At 33.7% G+C, this 26,267-nt stretch overlaps 1 protein-coding gene across 1 annotated transcript in view; it reads left to right on the plus strand.

Moving 5' to 3' along the window:
• LRP1B (LDL receptor related protein 1B) overlaps nt 1-24,160 on the plus strand; it is a 1,749,164-nt gene extending 1,725,004 nt beyond the window's left edge. Inside the window, exons 86-90 of the mRNA XM_064287257.1 lie at nt 9,420-9,496; nt 17,896-17,986; nt 19,084-19,228; nt 22,347-22,445; nt 24,020-24,160. Of these exons, the coding sequence (XP_064143327.1) occupies nt 9,420-9,496; nt 17,896-17,986; nt 19,084-19,228; nt 22,347-22,445; nt 24,020-24,160 (553 nt within the window). The remainder of the gene's footprint in view (nt 1-9,419; nt 9,497-17,895; nt 17,987-19,083; nt 19,229-22,346; nt 22,446-24,019) is intronic.
• The last annotated feature ends 2,107 nt before the right edge of the window (nt 24,161-26,267 follow it).

Consider the following 26,267-nt stretch of genomic DNA (forward strand, 5'->3'; position numbering starts at 1 on the left):
CTGAGGTGGCACATTTGGTTTGCACTTGACTGCTAACCTAAAGATCGTCAGTTCAGACCCACCCAGAGGTAACCACTGAAGAAAAGCCTGATATCTGCTTTCATTAAAATTACAGCCAAGAAAACCCTCTGGAGCAGTTCTTCTTTATAACACATGGGGTCGCCATGGGTCAGAATCAACTGTAGGGCAACTAACAACAACATAACAACATTATGGTTCTTACATTTAACTAAAACACCAAATCAAACCCACTGCCTTCAAGTCAATGCCAACTCATAGCAACCCTGTAGGACAGAGTAAAATCGCCCCATAAGGTTTTTAAGGCTGTAAATCTTTTCGGAAGCAGATTATCACATCTTTCTCTCAAAGAGCATCTGGTCGGCTCAAACTGATGTCCTTTCGGGATGACAATTCCTTTCAGTGACAAATGACTGGTAACTAGATAAAAACATATCGTTATTAACAGTGTTATACGTGCTTCACAGAATAGGATCTGGTGCACGTATATGACACTACTACATATGTATGTGTATCCATATGTTCGGTCATTCCTCTTCCATTCATTCATTCATTTTGTCAAGCAGCAAGCATATCTTGATTGACCAAACATATATTTTGACCTTGTGCCAGACACTGTTCAAGAAATGCAGACGTACAAAGCTGAATAGTATTTAATTCCTACCTCTTAGCCCAGCATAGCCATAGGCAGATTAATATTTAGATATTTGTGAATGCATGTGTAAGTAGAGAAATGCCAAAACAGGACATACCATATATGTGATTTTGTGTTGATCATATATATATATATATATATATATATTTGCAACTCCCCCAAGTAGATTTCTTTATAATGTAAGATACTACTGTAATATTTTATAAAAATTTAGGCTTATTAAAGACAGTTGTCTCTGCTTCCTGAATCAATTTTCAGACCATTGTCTACATTAATCTACTCACTGTGATCTAAAATAATAATCTGACACTCAGATTAGAATAGAAATGTGTTAGGAGGCATCTTCTGCATAAAATTTCATGTTTCCATCTGCAACATGTTCCTATAAATGTATTAAAAAATCTAGTGAGTGTTTTTGTGTCGAATTAAAATTTATGTAGGATAAACAAATTTCTTAATTCATACTGTAGATTGACTTTAGTGAATCTTTTCCATTTTATAAACTTTTTTGATGACTTCCCTTGTTTTTAACCAATACAATTTTAAAAATCTGTTGAAAGTGCAGGTCCTATATTTTGAAGAAGACTGAAAGATAGTAATTGGGAAGCTGAAATTGATACAAATTTCAAAGTCCCTTTATCAATTACAAATTGTTTGGTCCTGGAAAGCTTCAGTGTTGCCTTTTGGTGGATATGTGAGGATCATCAAGAAATCTTATAACTGGAACAAGGGCTATGCTAAAATACCAGAGAGACAATAGCCATTTGTATATCAGATTAATTTTCCAATGATTCAGACTATAAATTACACAAGTTACTAACAACAATATTTCAGAACTTAAGTGCTACAACAATAATAAAATTAAATATGTTTTAGAGAATTAGATGTTATGTATTGAACTGATAAATGCATTCACACGTTCAAAAGCCATGCAAAAACACCTCTTATTATCCTACCACTGTCCCAAATTTTACAGGGTGAACATACCTTGAACAATGCTTAATAACTGCAGTTGGATGTACCTGAAATTCTGAACATAATTTGTTTCAGGTCTCACCACCCAGCACCACATAAACCCTAAAAAGTAGAAAGGGCCTTTGTTGGGTTTTTGTAGAAAAATTCTTTAGTTTTTTCCCTTATTTTGTGCTAAAACCTCATGTATTCAGTTAGCAAACTACTTATTTTGTCTGCATGGCACTCAGCATTCTTTTGGACTGAGGTTTTCCCCCCATGGTTTTGTTTGACTTGACATTCTTTACCAATTTTGCAATTGTCCGCTCGTTTTGTCATCGTGCAGGTATACCTTCCCACTGGCCTTGCAGCACACATTCTGTTTTTCTTCTCCCGTTTAGGTATAGAACTGCAGCTTCTCTTCTAATGTAATAGCTTACTTTTATGTTTTCAATTACACCCACCATAGTACTTAATACTAATTTTATGATTGTCCCTTTTCCCTTTCAGTTGATGCATATAATATATTCAGTTAAGCAGAAATAGTCTACTTAAAATATATATACATATACATGTACATATACATATACATGTACATATACATATACATAAAACCAAACCCAGTGCTGTCGAGTCAATTCTGATTCATAACAACCCTATAGGACAGAATAGAACTGCCCCATTGAGTTTCTGAGGAGTGCGTGGCAAATTTAAACTGCTGACTCTTTGCTTAGCAACTGTAGCACTTAACCACTACGCCACCAGGGTTCCATATATATATATATATATACATATATATCTCGTATGCCTTTCAGATCTGCTTTCAATAGCATTCCCTGGAGAATATCTAGATGGTACAAGTTTTCCGTTACTAGAAATCTCATTTTTTAAATATATTTATTCAATCATTTCATACTTCAGTGGCCCTTTCTGCTGGGGTGGCTTGCATAGAATTTTATTTTTAAACATTTCTATCTTAAACTGCCCAAATTAAACTTCTTTTTATGGATAATTTATTGGCAAACTAGATTTCATCTTTTATCTTGCTACTTACCTATTAAAATATATCACTTAAAAAAATCATTTTCTCAATTTTATTCCTTCCATGGCCACCTCTTCAAATGAAATTTCTTGTTAACTTTTAATTTTTTGTTAAAAAAAAAAAAGCTGTTCAATTTATTGGACATCTCATTATTTCTTAACCTAACCCTCTTAATACTTCTCAGAAATCAAGAAATCTTTCTGACTAAATTCTCTTATAACATAAAAGTAAGGTTATTTGTGTCCATAGAAATCCAGAATTATCAGAACTAAATCCATTGCCGTGAAGTTGATTCCAACTCATAGTGACCTTACAGGACAGAGTAGAACTGCCCCATCATTTCCAAGGCTGTGATCTTTACAGAAGCAGACTGCCACATATTTCTCCCATGTAGTGGCTGGTGTGTTTGAACTGCTGATCTTTCAGTTAGCAGCCAAATGTTTAACCACGGCATCACCAGGGTTCATCTAGTTAACACTTAATTACTAAATGTAATACTTTAAAACTAAGCATTATAGTATATTATTATAGAGTTAAATCAAATATATTCATTACAACAAACATAAATTTAAGGTACTATATTTGGCTCTTCAAAGTGAACAAAGTAATACCTAGCTATTGCCATGCAAGAAGTTATAGTCAAATTTGGATTAAAAAAATACAATAAATAGAAATTATAGTAGAAGACAGTTTATAAAAATATACCAAATAAGTGGAACATGAGCACATTTTTATAGAAGTTCAAAATTGTATTAATTGCATCATAATAATGGTTTTATTTGTTGTTTCCACATTTTAGATAGATTTATAAATGTTAGACCTTTAAAGAAGTATTAGATAAATTGACAGTGGTTTTGAATTGCTACTAAAATGTGAAGTTGACATCAAGGAGGATATTAATACTCTTCAATGATATTTTCCCCACTGCCACTACCATCGACTGACCACAGGTCCGAGACAACATGGTAATTCTTACAGTTTTACAACTCAAATGAAAAAAAAGGGTTTATATACATTTGTTCAGATAATACTTCAACTTTTTTATTAAGAGCCTGATTATCCCCTGGACATGAGGGAGTGAGAAATAGAATTTATGCCCGCTCCTGCACAGAGTTGAAAGAATCATGGCATTGTAAAAGAAAAATGATAAAATAATAACTCCACTTTTATTTCTACCACTTACTAGGTGTGCCTCTTTGGGCAAATTATTTGAACATTCACTATCTCATTTGCATACAGTGGATAATTTCTATAGGTAGGGTTATTGTAGAAGTTGAATAAGAAGTGTATTTTTGTATGAAAGTGCTTATCCTGGTATATGGCCCAAAGATCAGCAAATGATAATTGAAACATGCAAAACTACAAAGCATATTACAAAAATTAAATATCATTATATACACATGAAATATTTTTATCTATAAGGTTATGAAACAATAAAAGTAAAAAGTGATTTCAAGTAAAACTGACAAGCAAGTTGATAAATAAATACCTGTCCCAAAAGCAATGATATTTGCTGCATTTTGCTGTGCTATTGTCACAAAAGGTGCTGGGACACAATATGTAAAGCTTCAAAGAAGGCAATGTCCTGTAAGTGCAGTCATATAAAGCAGTCATATACTCAGGACTAAATGAGTGAAATTCACAGAGTGAATCACAAAAACTATTTTGCAATTGACATTTTAGTTTTTTCTAGTTTTCTTCACTCTATGGAAATACTATGGACTAAATTTTATACCCAAAATGCAATCATATTTTTCATTTTTTATCAAATGAGATTTTTGGAGCACTTCAACATGCATGACACCATGCAGAAGTTTCCCATGGCTTCTTTAATACCTTTGTGCCACTTTTTTTTCCTTCTGTGTGGCGAAAGAAAAGGGTATATTAAGAGATTTTTCTTTCTAAATGCCTCCATCGTTATGGTTAATAAGGGCAGCCTAGCACGTGTATATATGTATAAGAGGAGAAATTCAATTTCAAATAGCTTTAAGGTTCACCTTTGAATTTTATTTTGGTCAGAAGAGTCCCATGACCTTTACATTTGATGAAAAAAGGAAGCAGATATTAATATCATTATTTTATTTTGAAGTCTTCCCAAAGCAGGTAACTCTAGGCCACATTTCTGCAAACCGGCAGTTGCAGTTCATCTAAGTCGATGATTGTTAAAGTGAAAAACAATACTTAAGATTTTAATACATCTTCACTATTTTATATCTAATTTCAATTATTTTTATAAAAAATCACTCTACTTCTTCAGAGCTATGATTATTTTGGGCAGTCTAATTATATATCTGATATCAGTGCTGTTAAATGTAATGACTGTCCCTTATGTACAAAAACCTTATTTTGATATCTTAAAAAGTGTTTGTTGTGTTTCCTGGTAATATTGGCTACACTCTTGTCTTTACTTCCCCTATGCTACAGAAAATTATAATTAAAGCAGAGACTATTGACACTACTGTATTTATGCATGACTTCTGTTTGTTTGCTGGCTATACCCTCCCCTGCGAGATATTTTCATAAGTATGCTAAGCTTTTTTTTTTTTTTTAGCAGCACTTGTGAGGGTGTCTTATGGAGGGAGGGCATGGCTGGCAAGCAAACACAGAGGGTGCACATTATTTGCATAAAAATAGAATATATAATAATTGCACAGATTCTTAGACACAATAAACTAACCATGTGTTTCATATAATAACATTCAGATAAGAGTTAGCTACAAATATATAAACTCAATTAGCTTGCTAGGCATTATGTACAGAACTTCCACCTATGTTATTTTAGTTAATTCTTGGAACAACCATGATGAGCATGGCACATTTTTCCCATTCCACAAATTAAAAAATAGTTGAGTAATATTTCATATGAGAATAGAGTCTGGTGGGACTATAGCAATATTTTTCTCAAATAATTATAAAAGTATGATTTGGCATTTACATGCATCAGATTTATGTCATTAAAACACAGATTCCTGGCCACACAAGCCCCTTAATGAAAACCTCTGGTATGTGTGTCCTCAGAATCTGAATTTTTAACAAATTCTTCAGTTCAGTGACCATTTCTGTAGTCTAGAACATAAACATAAATGTCAAAACTATGCTGTAATTAAGAACATTTTGTACATACAGTTATAATATAAAAGTAAGAATGAGGTAAAGAGGAAAGTGTAGCAGTAAATAGTTCTTATTTTTAATGTTGATGGCCTAGCAGAGAAGGGGAGAAGTCAAATAATGTTAAATCAATAGCCCTTTATCGGGAAACTATTGACTGCAAGAAACTCTACGAGGAGTAGTATCATCACACGATGATATGAAGAAACAAGGATAAATGGTTGTATGAAAAGTAAATAATCTATCTAGTTACCTACCTACTTACCTAACTACCTATCTAGCTATCTGCCCATTTATCCCTCACCCAAGAAGACTTAGTTAAATTTTGTGGAAGTGTTCGAAAAGTTAAATAAATCAGAGTAGTAGAGTGATCAAAACATAAGATGAGGCTGGTTTTCTTTGTCATAAGTTTAAGGGCAGTGAGAAACATCTGTAGGATAATTTAAAAAGGAATGATATGCAAATCTTCCAGTGGTGAGTGAGAAAAAAAAAAAAAAAAAAGACTGCTTGGGAGGGCCTCACTGGACTAACTTGAAGAGAATTTTCTGAGGACGAAATACCAAGGAGCAGTGGATTTCAACAGCACAGATCAAAGATGACCAAGGCATGGTCTATGGATTTCACTTGAGGAATAATGAAAAAGAGACAGATGCCGCAGATATTACAGTCAGCATAACTATGCAAATCAGTCAGTGGGAAATTGGACAGGAAATTTTAATGATCTGTATGCATCCCCGTTCTTCAATGTTTGGCCATTAATGGCTTTGATCTTTGTAGTCTACTCAGAGAATGAAGATTTATGAATTTCTATAAAGATGGTAAAAATACTCAGTCTTAAATCAGCTACTGGGAAGAAGAGCTTGTGGAGCAGTAAATGCCTTAACTAGTAATTTTGTAAGGTAGGCAACAGGAATAAGGATTTCCATTTGATTTAATGACTCAGAAGAGATTATTTCTTAAAACCGGAACAAATGGAGAACAGTGGAACATATCATACTTTATCTTAGGCCATAAAACATTATTTTAAAATGAGTAGAGGAAGAATTGCAAGAAGGTCATCAACTGATTAAGATAAAACTTAAAATTACTTATTCTCCTGCATAGCTTTTGAAAGTTATTTTCGGTGTGCAATAAGTGACATATTTCCCGAAGTTTGGGAATTTAAATGTGCTTCCACGATTTTGAAGAGAAGAGCATCATAACCACTAGCAAGTGTTCTCCTTAATCTATCATAAATCCTGGGTTCCTAGTCATGAATCAATTAGGAAATTAATCAATATCATTAACAAATACCATCTGCCCTACTTAAATAATCCCAGAATTGGGAATCAGAATCACACTGTCCTTATCATTTTTGTTTAAAAATCTCTCTCTGATTTTCTAGAGCTCTAAAAACGTCATTCTCATAACTTCCCAAAATAGTTAAAGTACATGATGTTGATGTCAAAACACAATCTGGCCAATTAGCATTTAATCTTCCAGTTTCTGAACAATCTCACCTTATGACTTCAAGCATCTCAGTGTAGTGATGAGCCCCAGAGGTTCTCATCTTTAGTAACATACGAAGTGTATCTCAGGTCATTTCTCTGATAGAAGATGAAATCTGACTTTTTTTTTTTTTTAAATCAAAAGTGGTCATGTAAAGAGCAAAGTTTAATATTTTTAATTCAATCTTTTGATGTAATCGCACAAGTTTAGCTATATACATATCAGTTTATATGATAAAATTACTAAGCAATCATTATTTTTTCATTGGCGTGTATATAACTTTTTGAGTCTTCAGTCAGGGAGATTTGACAGATGTAAGGCTACGTGAAACAAAAGAAGAATTCTACAGTTCTCAGAATTCAATCCAAGAGCATGTTTGTAAAATGTTCCTAAATATCTTATTTTGAATTGTCTGTGGACTGTGTCCAGAATTAGAATCTGAAGTATGAGAACAATTTTCTAGTTTGTTCACCTACAAAACTACTATGCAGGAAAGGGGGGAGAAGATTTTTAGAAATAAGTGACTTTATTCACTTTACCTCAATCACTTGTAGATTTGCTCATTCCACTAGCTCACTTTGGTAATACAGAGTCATGTGCTGGGCCTTACCATTTACTTATATATTTGTTGGTTTGTTTTATATTTATTTATTGAAATGATCTACTTATAATATGGTGTATAGTAAGTGCGATGCATAGAGAATGATATAAGATGTAGGTTTATTTTTATGAGGAATATGAACAAAATGTTGGGATAATGCATGAGTGATGACCTGAATCATAATACAAATAATGATGTTAACTTTCATTTAAATCATGCTCCATGCTCATAGTTTTACAATTCGTCATTATGAATCAAATAACTATATTTTTAAATAACAACACTATTCTTGTCCTTTATGCAGAAGTTAATATATGCTTTTTTGAAACAAAATTTTCTGTTCATGATTTGAGTTTGTCAATAATGATGATTTTATGAGAATTTGCCCATGCTGTAGGAAAGCCGATACTATCTTCATGGATATCACAAATAATTGACATGGCCTAATAGAAGCCTAGTTCAAAAAACAATTTTAGATGTCTGTGAGGGATGGCAGAATTGGCAGAGACCTTGAATTGCAGTTATTTAGTTTGGCCCACTGTGTCAAAAAGATCCATTTGGAGTGGTTCTGGATCTGGTTGTGTTTTTTCTTTTTCATTGTGTACAACTATTCTTGACGTTGTGGTATCTGATGGTCATTTAAACTGAAGCCAATTATACTGTCTCTCTGTGCACTTCCTCTGACAGATACACAGAAGCATCTTGTGTTAGCCAATAAGCATTGTTCAAACACAGCTAAAACCATTCCAGCATTCACTTTGATACAACCAGCTAATTATATGTTTGTGAGTTATGTTTAACAAATGGATTTTAATCAGGTCTACTATTCGAATACCGAGATGGGGGTACCAACTTCTCCCACTAAAACTTGGGCAAATTCTCCTAATTTCATGGTAACAGAAATGGGGTTTAAAATACAGCACTGTATTTCCCTGCCTGTGATTAGGAGTCTGCACTTACACTATTACACCAGTGACAATTTGCTGTTTAGTAGCTAGTTTTTTTTTTTTTCCCCTACGTGTTTAGAATTACCAGAAAAAAAAAAAAAAAAACAGAATCTTAATAAAGCATTCCTTAATATGCAAACTTGACTTTTGCATGGTAACTTGTAATTTTGAATACTTCTCAATTTAATTCCCAATTTTTAATCTACATTACAATATTGTTATAGAATATGCCAATTTTAAAGTTTAACACAACATAAAGAAAAATGACTCTAAACCAAAAACCAAACCTGTTGCCGTCGAGTTGATTCTGACTCATAGAGACTTTATAGGACAGGGTAGAACTGCCCCATAGGGCAGCGCCTAATGGATTCAAACTGCCGACCTTTCGGTTAGAAGCCAAACTCTTAACCACTGGACTAAATTTGAAAAAGTATTTCAACAAGTGAAGCCCAATTGAATTTACCCTTAAAATTAGCAGAAATCTCTACATAATGTTTAGGAATCAGTTTATGACATGGCATACTCCTTCCTAATGTTTTTGAAGTTACTGCGTTTACAGACTCTGTGTTTTATTATTCACTGATTTTTTTTTGCTTTTTCATTTTCTAGATGCTCCACCAACTGGTCAGGCACGCAGTGTGAAAGGCCAGCCCCGAAGAGCAGTAAGTCTGATCATATCAGCACAAGTAAGTTTCTCAAATTATCATCTTGGGTGATCTATATATTATATATATACATATTTTCCTTTTGAAGTCATTATCAAGAGAGATGGATCTTAGAAAACCTCATCTGTGGAATTTTGCAGAAGAGATATTATAATTCGAGTGTTTTTGAAAGATGTAAGATGTAGCACTGAGCCCTCATTTGGTGAAAAACCAAACCAAAAACCAAACCCATTGTTGTCAAGTCGATTCCGATTTATAGCGACCCTATAGCGTAGAACTGCCCCATAGAGTTTCCAAAGAGCACCTGGTGGGTTTGAACTGCTGACCTTTTGGTTAGTAGCCATAGCTCTTAAACTTGGTGAAAGGAATCGGTATTTATATGCGCTTTCAGGCTGTGAGAGTTCATCACAAACTTTGGCAGTTTTCAGAGGTATGCATCTGCAAACCAAGCATATTCTTTTCTAAGGAAAGCTCTGTCAGCTACAAAGGCTGCAGGTATCACGATGGATGCAAGAATGCTTCAGGAGAAAAAAATAATTCCATGCTTTAATTAGAGCAAATACATTCAATGTGTTGTGGGAAAAGGAAAAAAAAAAAAAAAAAAGACACTATCTGGCTACACTTAAAGAGGCCTGAAATAACAAGCAATTCTTAATTAGGATTGTAGTTGATTTATTCTTGCTTTGTTTTTTAGATTACTGCTTTAAAGTATAGGTCAGCCTTTTAAGATAGTTTATTTTGCAGCTATAGTCTTAAGACAGGTCCCTGATATGAAAGACTATTCATACCATTATTGTGTGTGTGTTTTCTGACAAATCTAAATGATTTATAAAGATTTCCAACATAAAAGTATGGAATACAGTTTCCTGATTCACATATATTGTCATTAATGTTACCATAAGTGGGGAAACTTTGAAAAATCTGTAGTATCTATTGAATAGCTAAATATATTCTTGAAGAGAAAAAAAAATTAGAAGACAATAGGTAATTATTGATGGATCAGTGCTTCCTTTAGAAATTTTTCCCTAGTCTTTCACTGCTGGAGAAAAAGATTTCCTAAAAGCAAACAAAAAACACACCACTTCGAGTTTGTGAAAAAGAAAATAAGCTATCGAAGTCTAAGAATGAAGCATCACTGTACCTCAGGGACAGGTTCCCAGAGTGGGCTCATCTACCTTTTTGTTGCCCAAGCCCCAGAAGTTCCTATTGTAGAGTTTGAAATTCTCCAAGCATCATTGTTCAAAATGTCAATGTTTGAAGTAATCTGAATTGATAAGTATGAACATCTTTGAAAAATGGCATATATGTTGAGAATAAACAGGCTAGGCATGAATACTTGAATTTAGAGAGGTGAGGCGAGTGATCTTCATCATGGAACATTTTGGGGGGACCTTAGAATTTGTGTGCTGAACTTAGGGGAGGCAAGAAAGAAGGCATTATGGAGATTATGGGCACATGATAGTGAGACTAGAGCATGAGAATTTGGGAAATTGGTTTAAAAAAGTGAGTAGGGGTAGCAAAATATATATTTGCTAATTTGATAGTGCAAAATGAGAAAAAAAAAATTTCCCATCCCTTTTCCTAGCACCTAAGGCTCTTGAAGAGGAATGGCATTGCATTCATTGTCAAAAGAACATTTCAAGATCTATCCTGAAGTACAGCACTGTCAGTGATAAAACCCATATGTCTACAAGGAAGACCAGTTAATACAACTCTTATTCAAATTTACACACCAACCACTAAGGCCAAGATGAAATTGAAGATTTTTACCAACTTCTGCAGTATGAAATTGATCAACTATGCAATTTTTTTTTTTTTTTTTAAGGCTCAAACGAATATCATGAGTAGTAATTATGGAAGCATACTAATTTATAAATGATATTGTGAGCTGTTTGGGAAACTCAACCATCATTAAGACCTTTTTTTTCATTTTGTTTTTTTAACCAACTTGTAGAACACAATGAATTTATAAATTAGGAATTGTGGAGATAGGTGCTTTAGCCTTTCTTTCATGGAAATTTCCCTGTTATCTAAGATAAATGAGACACATAGCCTTTTAGTGAGTCAAAACCAATTTTAAATACGGATAGAACTCCCTAAAATTAAAGAACAAAACAGAGTGAACCAGCTATTGAATTTTCAAATGTTATTTAAGGTTCATTCACAAAGTGGAAGTTTGGTTTTTGGAAAATGGTTTGGAGCAGGAGTGCTGCAGATGTTTTATGGGGGTGGGGGTTCCTTCAATCATTTTCATGGGCAATAAACTCCCATATAAGAACAAGCTTCTAATTACGTGCAACAGTTCTAAAATAGGGAATGAACATTATACGGGAGGAGTTGAGGTAGCTGTAAACCTTTTTTCAAAAATTCTGGTAGTCTTCCTCCAATCAGTGATTTATTTTTTTTAGTGGAAGTGTCAATGCACATTTTTTTTTTTATTTTAGTGGAAGTGTCAACGCACATTGAAAGGGCTATTAACTCTTTAAACGTCACATTATTTCAGACTTGAGAAAAAAGTTGACCAAATAATGACCGTATTAAAATGCAAACTAAACTCATTGCCATCGGGTTGATTCCAATTCATAGAGACCCTATAGGACAGAGTACAACTGCCCCATAGGGATTCCGAGGAATGGCTGGTGGATTCGAACTGCTGTCCTTTTGGTTTACAGCCAAGCTCTCAACCACTGAACCACCAGGGCTCCAATGACTCTATTAGAAGGTAGAAAGTATCAGACATTCATGCTTAGAGAAAGCTGTCTCAGTAACGCTAACGGGAGAAGTCAAGTTCAACAGATCCTTCCTGAAGTAAGAGGGTTATTTTATTCTCTCAAATAAAGCCCAGTGGTTTTGAATAGATGTCAAGCATTCTCCAAACGTGGGCATAAGTCATCTGCCCAATGAGAAAGATAGATACTTAAAAAAAAAAAAAAAAAAAAAATGTGTTTTCAAATCCTTATGTCCACTGAAGGTGAAGTATTCCATCATCATCAGACCTTGACATAGTCAAGAATAGGCTTGCCTTGTCTGCCTAATTACTGTCAATTGTCACCGAGATTTACCTTCCTAATTCGTGCACAGCTTTCTTAATGGGTTCTGAATAGTGCTGCTGATGTTTTCTGGCCTATGCTGCTTAAAGTAGCTAAAAAAAAGTCAGCCTTTGGAATTAGGCTGATCCATTATCCTAGGGATTTCTGCTTGAGCTCCACTTGAGGAAGCATGATCTGACTCTGCTGAAGTTGTTTGGAAGAGTTGAAAGCTCAGGGTGACAAATACTCATTACATGCTCCAATTTTAAATTTACATAAAATGTTAAGAGAATATCAACGGTGGCTATGAATTGTGCTTGCTATTCATAAAGTTAAGGAGGAAAAATATCCTTAGCATTTATGAGGCAGTATTGCAGAGATACTTTATTTTACTGTCCTGACAACAGAGATGTGATACCTGCTGGGGTGTAATCCCCTATTCTTGTCTCCTTTTTTCCTGCTTGATTCTGATCTTGTTTATACCATCATGGTTTAAGACACACATACACACCTGCTGATATGATACCAACCAAAACCAAACCCATTGCCATCGACTTGATTCGGACTGATAGCAACCCTATTGGATAGAGTAGAACTGCTCCATAAGGTTTCAAGGAGTGGCTGGTGAATTTGAACTTCCAACCTTTTGTTAGTAGTCAAGTTCTTAACCACTGTACCACCAGACCTCTGATTATATGATACCAGGAATTATAAATTTTCAAATATCTAAGGATAATTGAAAAATGCATTAGAATATGCAACTGTATCAATTTCTCAAAGGCTTCTAAAATAAACCAACTCTATTATTTTTTTTAAAAGTAGGGTGGTTAGAGAAGAGACCTCCGATTTAGACAAACATGAGGTTTGAATACTGCCTCTGGGACGTCTAACACTGTATCCTTGCACAAGACACTTAACCTCTCTGAGTCTCTCTGAGGAAAGCATAAAGTTTGTCATACATACTATTCCACACTTTCATTCACTTCACTCAGCAAATATTTATTGAGCCTCTATCGAGTGTCAAGTGCCGTGCTAGACCCTGGAGATAGATCAGCAAATAAGATGGAGATTCCTCTTCTCATGAAGTGGAAGTTCTAACATAAACAGGAAGCAAGCAAATAAACTGATTATAACAATATATTGTAAAAAGTGCAAAATAGAGGTATGCACAGGTGTTACGGGGACATGCATTTTTAATTATTTAATAAACATATAAGTTCATCTTCTATACTACAATCCTCTTGATACTACAATGAGGAAGATATTAATGATGATACATTTTATAGACAAGTAAACTACAACAAAGATACATTACTTGGCCAAGAACAGGTTGCTGTAAGTAACAGAGGAGAGATTTGAACAGAGGTAGTGAGGTTCAAGTGGTGCATTGGCTAAGAGCTTGGCTGCTAACCATAAGGTCCACAGTTCAGATCCACCAGCTGCTCCTTGGAAACCCTATGGTACAGTTCTACTCTGTCCTGTAGGGTTACTATGAGTCAGAATCAACTCGAGGGCAAAGGGTTTGTTTTTCTGGTTTTCTTAAACCTCTCTCCAGAGCCTATTATCTCAACTGCTATACTGTGCTGCCTGTCCCATGGAAGGTGTCTCTTCAAATAACAATTTGATAATATAGTTCTTACTTCTAATGGCAAAGTGTTGCATAATGAAGCTTCAAAACCATATTATGAAGAAATACTCGCTCTATTTTATGTGAGAAAGTTCTTGAGACATACTCTTTCCTTTTAATAAGTACCGGGTATAATTTTTTAATCAGGTTATAACAATCCATCAATAACATACTGTTCAAAAAATCACCTGCAAGAGACCTTGATTGTTATAAGCTACAATACAATATTTACTGCTATATGTACTACTTGGAAAAGAATTATGTATTTTGCCAAATCCTTCTCCCTTGATTCTAAAAATATCTGGTTGCCAGTGCTTTTCATCAATGTAAAATATTTATTTAAAAAAAAAAACTTATAAAATTGCTACCCTCACTATTTATCATCCACACTAAGCATCATTGCAGTTACCTTGCCTGGTTATATAAACATATCAAAAGTTTAGCCCTTTTAAACAGAATATTATATCTGATTGCAGCTGCCATCTGTGATGAAAAAAAAAAAGAAAAACAAAGCCCTTTGTTTTCTAGCATGTATAATTATATCCTTCTACCTTATTTTCTTTCTTTTTTTTTTTTTTTTTTACTTTATAGCATATAATTATACATGTTTATAGGAATGAAATATAGGAATGAAATATAGGAATGAAATAAAATATGTAGAACAAATGAAATCTAATTTTCTAAATAATTTGTAATTTCATTGAGGGAAAGGTAATTTTATATACTTTAAAGGGAGTATTTTTAGATATTTTTGAAGGCAACTTTTGGTGGAAAAAAATTACATAAATAAGGACATAAGGATATTTGTAAAGCCATGATCAGTGAGTTGAAGTCATAGTTTATGAAGTAACGGAACTGTGGTCTATTTTATGTGAGAATTTCAATTTTGTGAATAAATGTTATTTACCATATAAGGTGCCAGATTCTCTACTTACATTAATTACTAATACATCATAAATTCATGTACAGTTCACTTTCTAAACACCTAGGAGGTGACAGTGTCAAACTCACTAAGTTGCATAGTCCTGGTAATAACATGAAAAAAATAAAATAATTTTTACATTTTAGGAACTGGCTAAAAAGGAGAACTATATTTTTTTCATGGATATGAGGAAAAGTTATTTGGTTGTTTTAGACAAATTATTTTTGAAGTTCACACTTCAAAATATAAGATGACCTTATACATGAAATTTCTTTAATAAAGACTTTGATGTTGTGGTAAGTGATCTCCAATATGGACTTATCTGGCTGGAGCCATGGGAATTGATCCATGCTTTTCTTTAATCTAAGTAGGTATTTTCTGTGCTTATGAGTCGGAATCAACTCAGCGGCAATGGATATGGTTTTTGGTTACCGTGCCTAATATTATCATTAATTTATATTCCTGTACTTTTACATGCACATACATTTGCAGAGAAAAAGTTCGTTTATTTTAATAGTTCTTACTGTTCCATTTGTGAACCATTCAAGATCCCCACAATAAAATTTTAAAACTTACTGAGTTATTTCCTTTCTTTGTTTAGCCAGTGATTAAACTGGCTTGAGTGAATCAGCCACATAGTAATATAAACAAAGTCTTTGCCTTGTAGCCACTAAATATTCATTTACCAGAAAAAAAAAAAACTAGAAAAAAAAAAAAAAAGGTAGCATTAATTACTTAATCCAAAAACCAAACCAAACCCACTGCGGTCGAGTTGATTCTGATTCTCAGCCACCCTGTAGGACAGAGTAGAACTGTCCCATAGGTTTCCCACAGCTGTAAATCTTTATGGAAGCACACTGCCACATCTTTCTCTTGAGGAGCCATTGGTGAGTTTGAACCACTGACCTTTCTGTTAGTAGCTGAAACCTTTAACCACTGTGCCACCAGGGCTTAATTACTTAGAGCTACTTAATACTCCCTTGTTCTCCACATCTCAGGTGTTTAGTTTTCTTCCTATCATCAGTGACATATACTAAAAAGCACATTGCCGTCTAATGAGTCCAACTCATAGCAACCCTACATGACTGAGTAGAATTGCCCCATAGGTCTTCCAAAGCTGTAAATCTTTACAGAAGCAGACTGCCACACCTTTCTCCCACAATGACATATAACCCTGGTGTGTCCTCATTTGAGTCTCATTGCCAGCAAAAGGGTATTGTTGTCTCTTTACTCCCTTGGCAAAAAAAAAAAAGTCTGATCCCCCTTATTGCCAACGCAGCCATAGAGCCTGAGGCTGTCTTCAAATTTGTCTCTCCTATATGCTCAAAAAAAAAATTTTTTTTTTATATGCTCATACAAAAACCCTGGTGGCACAGTGGTTAAAAACTACAGCTGCTAACCAAAAGATTGGCAGTTTGAATCCAGCAGGTGCTCCTTGGAAATCTATGGGGCAGTTCTAGTCTGTCCTTTAGGGTCGCTATGAGTGGAATCCAGTTGACAGCAACAGGTTTGGTTTTTGACCTACATGCTCATATGCATAAAACACTAAGACCTAGTTTCTCTGACCACTCTTGAAGTTCCATTACTGCTAAAACCTAAGACCATTCTTACATATATAAAACAAGGATAAAATAGACGTTTGCAACATAAGCCAACCCCTCAAAACAAGTTTTGCTGGAACTATTCTGGAATTGGAACTTAAGAAAGTGGACCCCACTTCTCTTCTGTTTTGTTTAATCAAGTTAGCACTCCTGTGTGATAGTTCTTTTTTTCTTTGTTCCGTTGGAGAAGAGCAAGAGCCTCAAAGAGTTTGAGTAACCCACCTAAGGTCGCATGGCAAACAAATCAAGAAATCCATATGTAGGCCTATTGTTAGTTGGCTTTGATTCATGGCAACCCCTTGTATAACAGAATGAAACATTGCCTAGTCCTGTGCTGTCTTCAAGGTCTTTGGTATGTTTGAGTCCATTCTTGTGACTATTAGGTCAATCCATCTCATTGAGGGTGACCCTTAGTTTTTGCTGACCCCCTGCTTTGCCATGTTTAGGCCTATGTCCCCTCAAATACAAAGAGAATGCACCTCCTTTTTTGTTTTTTGACAGGCTGCCATCTATTTTGGAAACCCTGGTGGCCCAGTGGTTAAGTACTACGGCTGCTAACCAAAAGGTCGGCAGTTTGAATCCGTCAGGCACTCCTTGGAAACTCTATGGGGCAGCTCTACTCTGTCCTATAGGGTTGTTATGAGTCAGAATCCACTCAATGGCACCGGGTTTGGTTTGGTTTTGGTTGGCCATCTATTTTGCCACACATATGTATGGTCAGAAAATTTCTGTAACTAAGATTACAAAACTAAGGGTGTGAATGTGGCCAGTGAAGGCATGTAAATGTGTACTCAGTCACGGTGGATTTATGTGCAGTTCCAGCATGTACAAGGAACAGTACTGCATCCTCGCAGGTAAATGTGTTTGTGTGTGTGTGTGGCGGCGCCGTGGGGGTGGAGGTGGGGCAGGAAACTGAGACTAACAAAGAAGTCAGTATCTCTAGGCACAAGGTATTTAAATTCAACACATAAATAAAAAAGGTAAAGAAACATTTCCAGTAGATCAATTGCTTAATAGAATGATTTTTTTTTTTTTTTTTAGTAACAGGAATATAGGCATGTGAACTACGCTTTATTTTTTTGAAAGAATTTTCTTTTTTTTTTTTATTTTTACTATATCAATAGTCCAATGATTTGTGGTAATAAAGTATTCAGTTACATCAACCTTTACTTACGTCTATGACTTAACCTCTTCATTTTTTTAATGTGTTCTTTTTTTCTATTCATTTATCTGTTTTTCAGGAAGCATTGCCATCATCGTGCCTCTTGTGCTTTTGGTGACTTTGATAACCACCTTAGTAATTGGTTTAGTGCTTTGTAAAAGAAAAAGAAGGTAAAATGCAATGTCCTAGGCTAAGTGTTAGTAAATAAATCCCACAAATAGTTGCAGAAACATAGTGAGTTTGTTTTTATTTTTAATTTCTTAAAACATGATTTAACTATCCCAATTGCAAAACCCTGTTGTAAAACCATTTTATGCCTCTATTTTAGACAACCTTTCCACTATGTGATATTGATAGAATGGCTCCACTGATTTATTTTAACAAAACCAGCAAGGGACCATATTAATAAAATTTCAATAGAATTTTACAAGCGTAGTAGCCTTTCCTTGAAACAGCAACGGTCTTTGAGGAGCATCGTATTATATGATTAGTGATTTCAACAAAGTCATTATGAATATACCTATGTATAACATAAATTATGCATTTCAGTCACAACTTGTATATTTGTTTTGTTTATCTCTCAATGTAATTCTCATTATTTCAATGTATATTAATATGCAGTTGTAAAGATCTAGGTGGCTTGGGGTTATTATCCAGGAATCAAAAGAGCTTATGAATCACAGTTTCTAAATTTTGTAAAATAAGACTCTAATACTATAAGCTGGAGACTGAAAATAATCTACTCCAAAATTCATTTATGACTATTTTATTAAGGTTGGTTCCCAGAAAGGAGCAAAAAATGTAGTATTTAAAATAAGATAAGAGATCAATAGGGGGAGAGCAAGTGGGAGAAGGGAGTAAGATGTATGTAAACCTACATGTGACAGACTGATTGGAATGGTAAATGTTCACGTGAAGCTTAATAAAAATCAAAAAAAAAAAAATTAAAAAAAAAAAGATAACAGAATAGTGACTATTGGATTTCCACTAATGTAATATTACCTATTAGAATGAATGTATTTCAAAATATTTTTATTTTAAAGTTTAAATAAGTAAACTACTTATCAAATGAAGACATTTTTTATTTCTCTATGACTTGATCAATGTAATTTATTCAGTTCATTTCAAATACATTTCATTTAAAATCTTTCCATCTGTTGTATTAAAATCAGACATTAAATCTGTAAATTTTATAGTTTCGTATACCTGATTGTGTACAAAGTCTGATTTAAACAAATCACACTTATATTAATTTCACATTTTCTAGGACAAAAACAATTAGAAGACAACCCATTATCAATGGAGGAATAAATGTGGAAATCGGCAATCCATCCTATAACATGTATGAGGTGGATCATGATCACAGCGATGGAGGCCTTTTGGATCCTGGCTTTATGGTGGACCCAACAAAGGTATATCTCTCACAACGATAGACAAAAGTACTAACAATCTTGAGTCATACCTCTGTTACATGACTCTGAATTTCATCACGCTGTCCTTTTATCTGGGGCCCTGATAATGTGGTGGTTAAGAACTCGGCTTCTAACCAAAAGGTCAGCAGTTCAAATCCAGCTGCTACTTGGAAACCCTATGGGGCAGTTCTACTCTGTCCTGTAGGGACACTAGGAGTCAGAATCAGCTTGGCGACAACAAATTTGGTTTGGTTTTTGGTTTTCCTTTCATCTGAAAATACAGTAAAGGACTTTAGGATGTATTGAGTGTTACAGCGTATGTTAAAGAAAAAGCCAAATAAAATTATGGACGTCATTCACCTAACACATGCAAGTTAATATAACATTTTTTAGAAAACACATATTTGTTATGTATTCACTTCATTTGTAAACATGTAATTTATTTAAAGTAATATCTTATTCAAATGTCTTATGGTATTACTACATCAATATATGCAACCTAGTGTAAAAATGTTAGCTGATTTCTTTTTTCAACAGTAAAAAAAAGCAAAGTGCTTCATTGTCTAAATAAGTATTTTTTACAGCATTTCTTTCATCAAAGAGCCAGCTAAGCTGTGCCCTTAGATTTGTGTTTAATCAAATCACTTTTCTGAAATATTTTCCTATCTGCTGTAATATCCTTGCTATTAACTTGAAACATGTCATTGATATATATAGCCTAAGAATCCACAATCTTTTCAGAGTCTCTGCTAGTCCTTATCATTGTATGCTCAGATTGGCACAATTTAAGAAAAAAAACATAAGTTACACAATTACCTAGAGAAGTTAAACTTTGAATATTCATTTCACTGAATTATCTGAATATTTTGCCTGATGATTTTAGAGTATTTCAGTCTGAACTAAAAGTGTGAGTTTACTATTAGAAAATAGTTTTTCTTTGTCTTATTTATTCATTTACTGATTGATTATTTATTTTCTGACATATTAAAGACACTTTTCCCAAAATGCAACTTTATATTGTAAATAATCACAATGGCCAATCTATACCCATATGGTTTTGCCTTCATAGCAACAGCTGCTCCTGAAGAAGTTGACTAGGGTCCCATATATTCAATCTAGTTCAGAATTCACGACTATACTCCCTAAGTCTGAAACTGATCCATCAATGGCCAACTATTTATTTCTATAAGAATAAATAAAACATTATTAAATGGATAAATTTTGTTCTGTCAGAACACATTGTAACAATGTCTTCCTAATTAGAAGGCAATTTTGTAGTTAATATTAATTATTCATTCAGTAACTACCTCTTACATCTAAAATTTTTCATGAAATAAATACGGGTAACCTTAGTTTCCATATTCTCTACTTGAAACTGAAAGACTGTATGTACTATGCATATTGTTATTTGATAATCTATGATGGAGACAGACATTTAAAAACAATATATTCCTCAAATTCTTTGCATTCATCTTAGGGATAAAATACAGCATGCATAATTGTAAACTGAGCTGATGAAGATATTCTTTATACACTTTTCATAAAGAGAGCTCATTTTCCTTATTATTTTTATCTATCAGTGATTGAATTAAGCCAATTTTTGAACACCTACAGTGAGTAGCTTTTCAGCACTCCATTTCAAATTTTTTCTCCTCTTATTCTACAAAGAGAAAAAAAAAAGTTTCAGTGCCTTCAAATACATTTTCAAGCACTTAGCACATAATACACAATAAACATTTATGTACCAATCTGTTGACTAGCTGAAAGTACCTGGAATGTGACTTAGAAAGCTGATTCTACCTGGCTCCTGATATTTGAAAAATGTAATATGAATTGTTTCCTAAGAAGTAATGCAGAAAACACAGCTAGTCCTGATAAGGCATAGATACTTTTGAAAAGAAGAAGGCCACATGGAAGCAATCTTAATGGTCGAATGTATTTCATAGCTGGAATATGCACTGTGTTATACAGTGGTTTACTATATGGGTGATGTGATTGAATATAAATAGCATTACATATAAATGAGCTTTTTGTAAACAAATGATTTTCATTATTTTCAAAATGGTTGAAATTTCTGTTCTAATGTTACCTTATAATTAAAAGAACTGAATAGTTAATAAAGTTAACAAAATTGATTTGACTATAGAGGTCACCACAGAATTGTTTGAAGAGTTCAAATAAAGAGAATTACTATTTACTGATTTTATCCCAAATTCTTCACAATCCTTACTTGGATTGTTTTCAATATTTCCTCAATAAAACTTTGTGGAGAAGAATAAATAGGCAACATTGACTTGATTTTATGTTAAAAATGTTTTCCTGAGGTCCTTGCTTTTCTTCCAAACTTTGTGGTTACTCAGTGTTGCAGTGAAGGGTTAGGGTTCCTTAAAATATGTATATTCAGGAATGTTTTCATATTAATAAAATTTTTGTCTCATTTTTTTTCTTTAAATCTTGAACCACTTACAAATACAAAGCTGTGAATATGAGTGTGCCAGATTTGCTAATTCTGTTTTTGAATTACCAAAGATGGTTAGTCATTGCCCTTGTGTGAGACATAGTAAACCAATACAATCGCTAATTAGTATGTGTTGGACTACAGGGTCTCATTTCCAAAAACTCAGATAAGTTTGTTTTGCTATATCAAATTGAAAATTTGATTTTTTTTCCTCCATAAAATTATGGAGTGATGATGAGCCTTTCTTTAATTAGAAGCACTCAGATAACGGAGTGTCCAGAATGGGCCATTGTCAGAATTGTCCAAAGTGATGAAACCTTAATTGGGGAAGGCTGGCACATTTTTCACAGAACTGTGAGCAAAGATATTATTTCTTTGTGGAGGATGAAATTAAATAAACACAAATGAATGAAGGATTTTAGGAGCATAGCATGTTTACTGATAAGCTGGACAGCAGTTCTGTGTGTGAGGCAAAGATTTTATAGTAACGTTTCTTTTTTTTTTTTTAAGTTGTTAAAGCTAACATGAACACACAGTTCATGCCTTAGAGCTAAAGAATGTTTTTTTAATGTGATATTTATGATTTATAATGAGTTTATGTCAATGAAAACTGGTTCCATGATATTAGATCAGAAACTAAAATTCTCTGTTTACATCCAGGCCAGGTATATAGGGGGAGGGTCCAGTGCTTTCAAGCTTCCCCACACAGCGCCGCCCATCTACCTAAATTCTGATTTGAAAGGACCACTAACTGCTGGGGTGAGAGAAGAACATTCATTGTTTCATATCCATTCCATCGGCACTGGGTTCTGGGTTTTTCCATCACAGAGCCCCTCACAATCAAATGCTAATTACTAGACTTAGATAGAGATTTGTTTTTAATTGAATTTTTAATTAACAAGAGATTTCAAAACAGCATTAAAATTAGAGGCTTATAGTATGTTACCTGCCTATGCCTACTTAAGATTATGTATAAAACATCTTATCATTTTAGACAAGTCATTAGGTAGAAATATTCCTTCTACTGAATTGGAAAATGTTAACAATAAGCATGAAGTATTTGCTCTTTTTTAGAAAAGACAACTCTGGCTGTAAATTTAAGCTGATTTAGACTTAAATTTATGTTTAGTTTTATCCATTTTCTATTAAGATGCTTTATTTAGTAGATACAAATTTGATGTGCAGTTCATTAAAATATACAATGTGGCATTGTATTGAGAAATTAGAGAGTATCTAATTAAATCATTTTTTAAATGTGAAAATTAAGTAACTGGGGTTCATAGACAGTTCTACTCTGTCCTATAGGGTCACTATGAGTCAGAATTGACTAGAGGACAAGAAGTTTTTTTTTTTTTTTTTTGTGGGAGGCGAGAAGGTGGGAGTCTGGAGAAAGAGTCTCTGTCTGAAGTTGCATAGTTCATTTTAAGCAGAAGAGGGATTCCTAGGGCTGAGTATTCTCTCCTCTGCGCCAGTCTTTCAACAACTGCTTTTCATTCTCATTCGTTATCATGTTTGTCTCATTTGCATGACTAAAATTTTACAGTGTTTCTTTGTTGTACCTAAGATTTAATGTACTGCTGTTGAAAGAAAACAAAATGAAACATGAGACAATATTTTGGGGGGGGTTAATCCACAATTATTGAAATAACAAACATTGCATACGTTGTTCTGAAAGAGGTCACTTCTTCATTTCTCAATTTTACTTCAAACGGCAGTAAGCGTCCGTGAAATTTCACATGACTGCGTTCTTCACAATTCTTTGGAATGAGTCCAAAAATATTTCCAATGATAAGTATGCATAAGTTGTTTGAAGCCAAAATATTATTCTTTGTCTAAAAGGCTACTCCAGCTATGCAAGCTTGTTCATTTTTATTTTTTATTTGCTTGCTTTCAACCTCGCATTGAAAGATCATCAGCACCAAGCAATGAGGCGATTTTCCGTAAATGTATCTGCGTGTCAATGATAGGCTTGAAATAAAGGAAAAAACATACTGACTGAAACTATGAGAATTTGATTTAAATGTTTATGCTTTAAAATAAAGTCTCAATAGTATAGCTTCCTCAAAGATTTCTTCAGGTTTCTCACATTGTATGAAAGGCCATCTGAGGTTCACAAGTTACCTGAAAAATGTACAAGTATGCTCTTATCTAATACCATGTTAAAGTCTACAAAAGCCTGTAAACACAGCATTTAAATTACATTTAAATATATACCATTTACTAAAGGTATTGCATATAAATGTTCTCACTATTAAGGGATAGACAGCCTAGAAAATAATTAGTGTGTTCAAGGCTGCTAATAACATTATACCTATTTATGTTTTCTCCTCTAGCCAACAAATTACTCCAATCCAGTGTATGCAAAATTATATATGGATGGGCAAAACTGTCGAAACTCCTTAGGAAGTGTTGATGAAAGGAAAGAACTGCTTCCAAAGAAAATAGAAATTGGAATAAGAGAGACAGTGGCATAATCGGCAAAAACTTTTATATGCTGTATAAATGTATAAAATATAAGGGTTACTTTTGTATGTTCCAACAGTATTATACTTGTTTTGGCATCAGCTTTACCTCTTTCCTTTTTTTTTTTTTCCTAGTTAATTGTTTTCTGGTTTTTATTTTTTGCTGATGACTATTGATTGACCATTTGTATGGTATTTTTATGAAAAGAACTGCACTACAGGACAATTTACAACAATGCTGCTGATAGGACACACCTTTGAATTTGTTAATATTAAAAACGACATATTCCTTCGTAGTGTGAATATGAGCGGTCTATTTTATATGAACTTTTTTGGTTCTACTTAACAAAGAGGATCTTTGCACTTTTTCATTATATAGTCTGGAATCTATAGTATAATGTCATTTTGTTTTTCTGTTTAAATGGATGGAAGAACAATTGAATGGTCAACTCTCTTCTTTGTGCCCATTAAGAATGATTCAAACTTTGCTGGAAATATATAGCCCTCACAAGTTCAGCATCACCTGCTTTGAACATAGCCTTAGATTTCTAAATGATAAGGAAGATTTTTAAAGAAAAACTTTAAAAATATATATAAAATTAATAATTTGCATGAACAGATAACTACATTTTCAAAAATTTAGTGGACTCTGTGTGATATACCAAATACATATACCCTGTAATCAATAGTTATATTTAGTGGTGGTGGTTGTTGCTAGGTGCCAACGAGTCAGTCAGTTCTGACTCATTGCGACCCTATGTACAACAGAACGAAACGCTATCTGGTCCTCCACCATCCATATTTAGTCGTACGACATAGCAAAAATATACCTAAAGTAGAAAGACCACGCTTGCTATGAGATAAGACCTTTTGTTCTCCCTCAACCCTGAGGCAATAGCGAGCCTAGAGCACAAGAGGGCATTCATTGGGTGCTCATGTTTTAGGTATTTCTTCCCTGTCACATGCATGTTGTGGAAGATTAACCCAACCCCTTACTAAGCTGGACACTAAAGAATAATATAGAAGCACACAAATTGATGACAATTTCAATTATACAAAGGCATTCTCTTTGTTAGGTCAAAAGGAAGAGGTAAAACAGCCATTTTAGTATAGAGTGATTGGTAAATATTTTCAAGATACAGTATGACTAATTCATTATTTGCCCTATCCAAATTATATTCTGAAAGAACCTTCTGGCTGTTATAGAACAATTTTCTGCCCATAATCAAAGGTGGAGAGTGTAAATGTTGTACCAGTCACTCTGGTACTCTGGTTCCTTTTGGTTATGCAAAACACAAGGACACTGTTCGCTTTTTCTTTTCCTTTTTCCAAATTTTGATTGAAACAAGTCTGATTTATTTAAGTTGTATAAATAAATTAAAAAAAAAGGATAGCATTTTTATACAAATATCTTTAAAGGCACAAAAGATTTATTCACAAGGTATGGAGGGCTTTTTTGTTCCTCTGATAGACATGACTGACTTTTAGCTGTCATAATGTATTAACCTAACAGATGAAATATGTTTGTGGTTGCTCTTTATCCCTTTGTACAAGCATTAAAAAAAAAAAAAAAAAAAACAAACTACTGTTTTATAAAGAGACTTTTTGTTGTACTACGTGCATGCATACTACCTATTTCTAAACTTTGCCATATGGAGGCCTTTATAAACTATTGATTTCTGTAATACTAGTGCAATTTTGCTTGAATAATGTTATGCATATCATAAACTTTTTCAGGTTCTTGTTTAAGTACATTTTTTAAATTGAACAGTATTTTTCATTTTGGTTATAATAGTCATTTTGCCTATGTTTCTACAATGAAGTGTTAAATACTTTATAAAAAATTGTTGACTGACTTATTTAAATGAAATTCTACATATTTAAGTGATTGGCTTGGGTAGTTTTTAAAAATAAGCAAGTTCCTCTCTTTAGGTGGTTTCAATATCCCTAGAAACCTGAATAGTGAACATAGGAGAGAATTTTCGTTATAACATTAGAATACACGTTTCAGAGAAGGATTGATTTCATGGCATTGCTTTTAAAGCACAACTGAAAATTCATTTTCTCTTGTCTTGAAGCAGAAACACTCTCCTGCCTTTTACTTGTTCTTATCTTACTA

Source organism: Loxodonta africana, chromosome 6 (assembly GCF_030014295.1).
Source record: "Loxodonta africana isolate mLoxAfr1 chromosome 6, mLoxAfr1.hap2, whole genome shotgun sequence".
Lineage (NCBI taxonomy): Eukaryota > Metazoa > Chordata > Mammalia > Proboscidea > Elephantidae > Loxodonta > Loxodonta africana.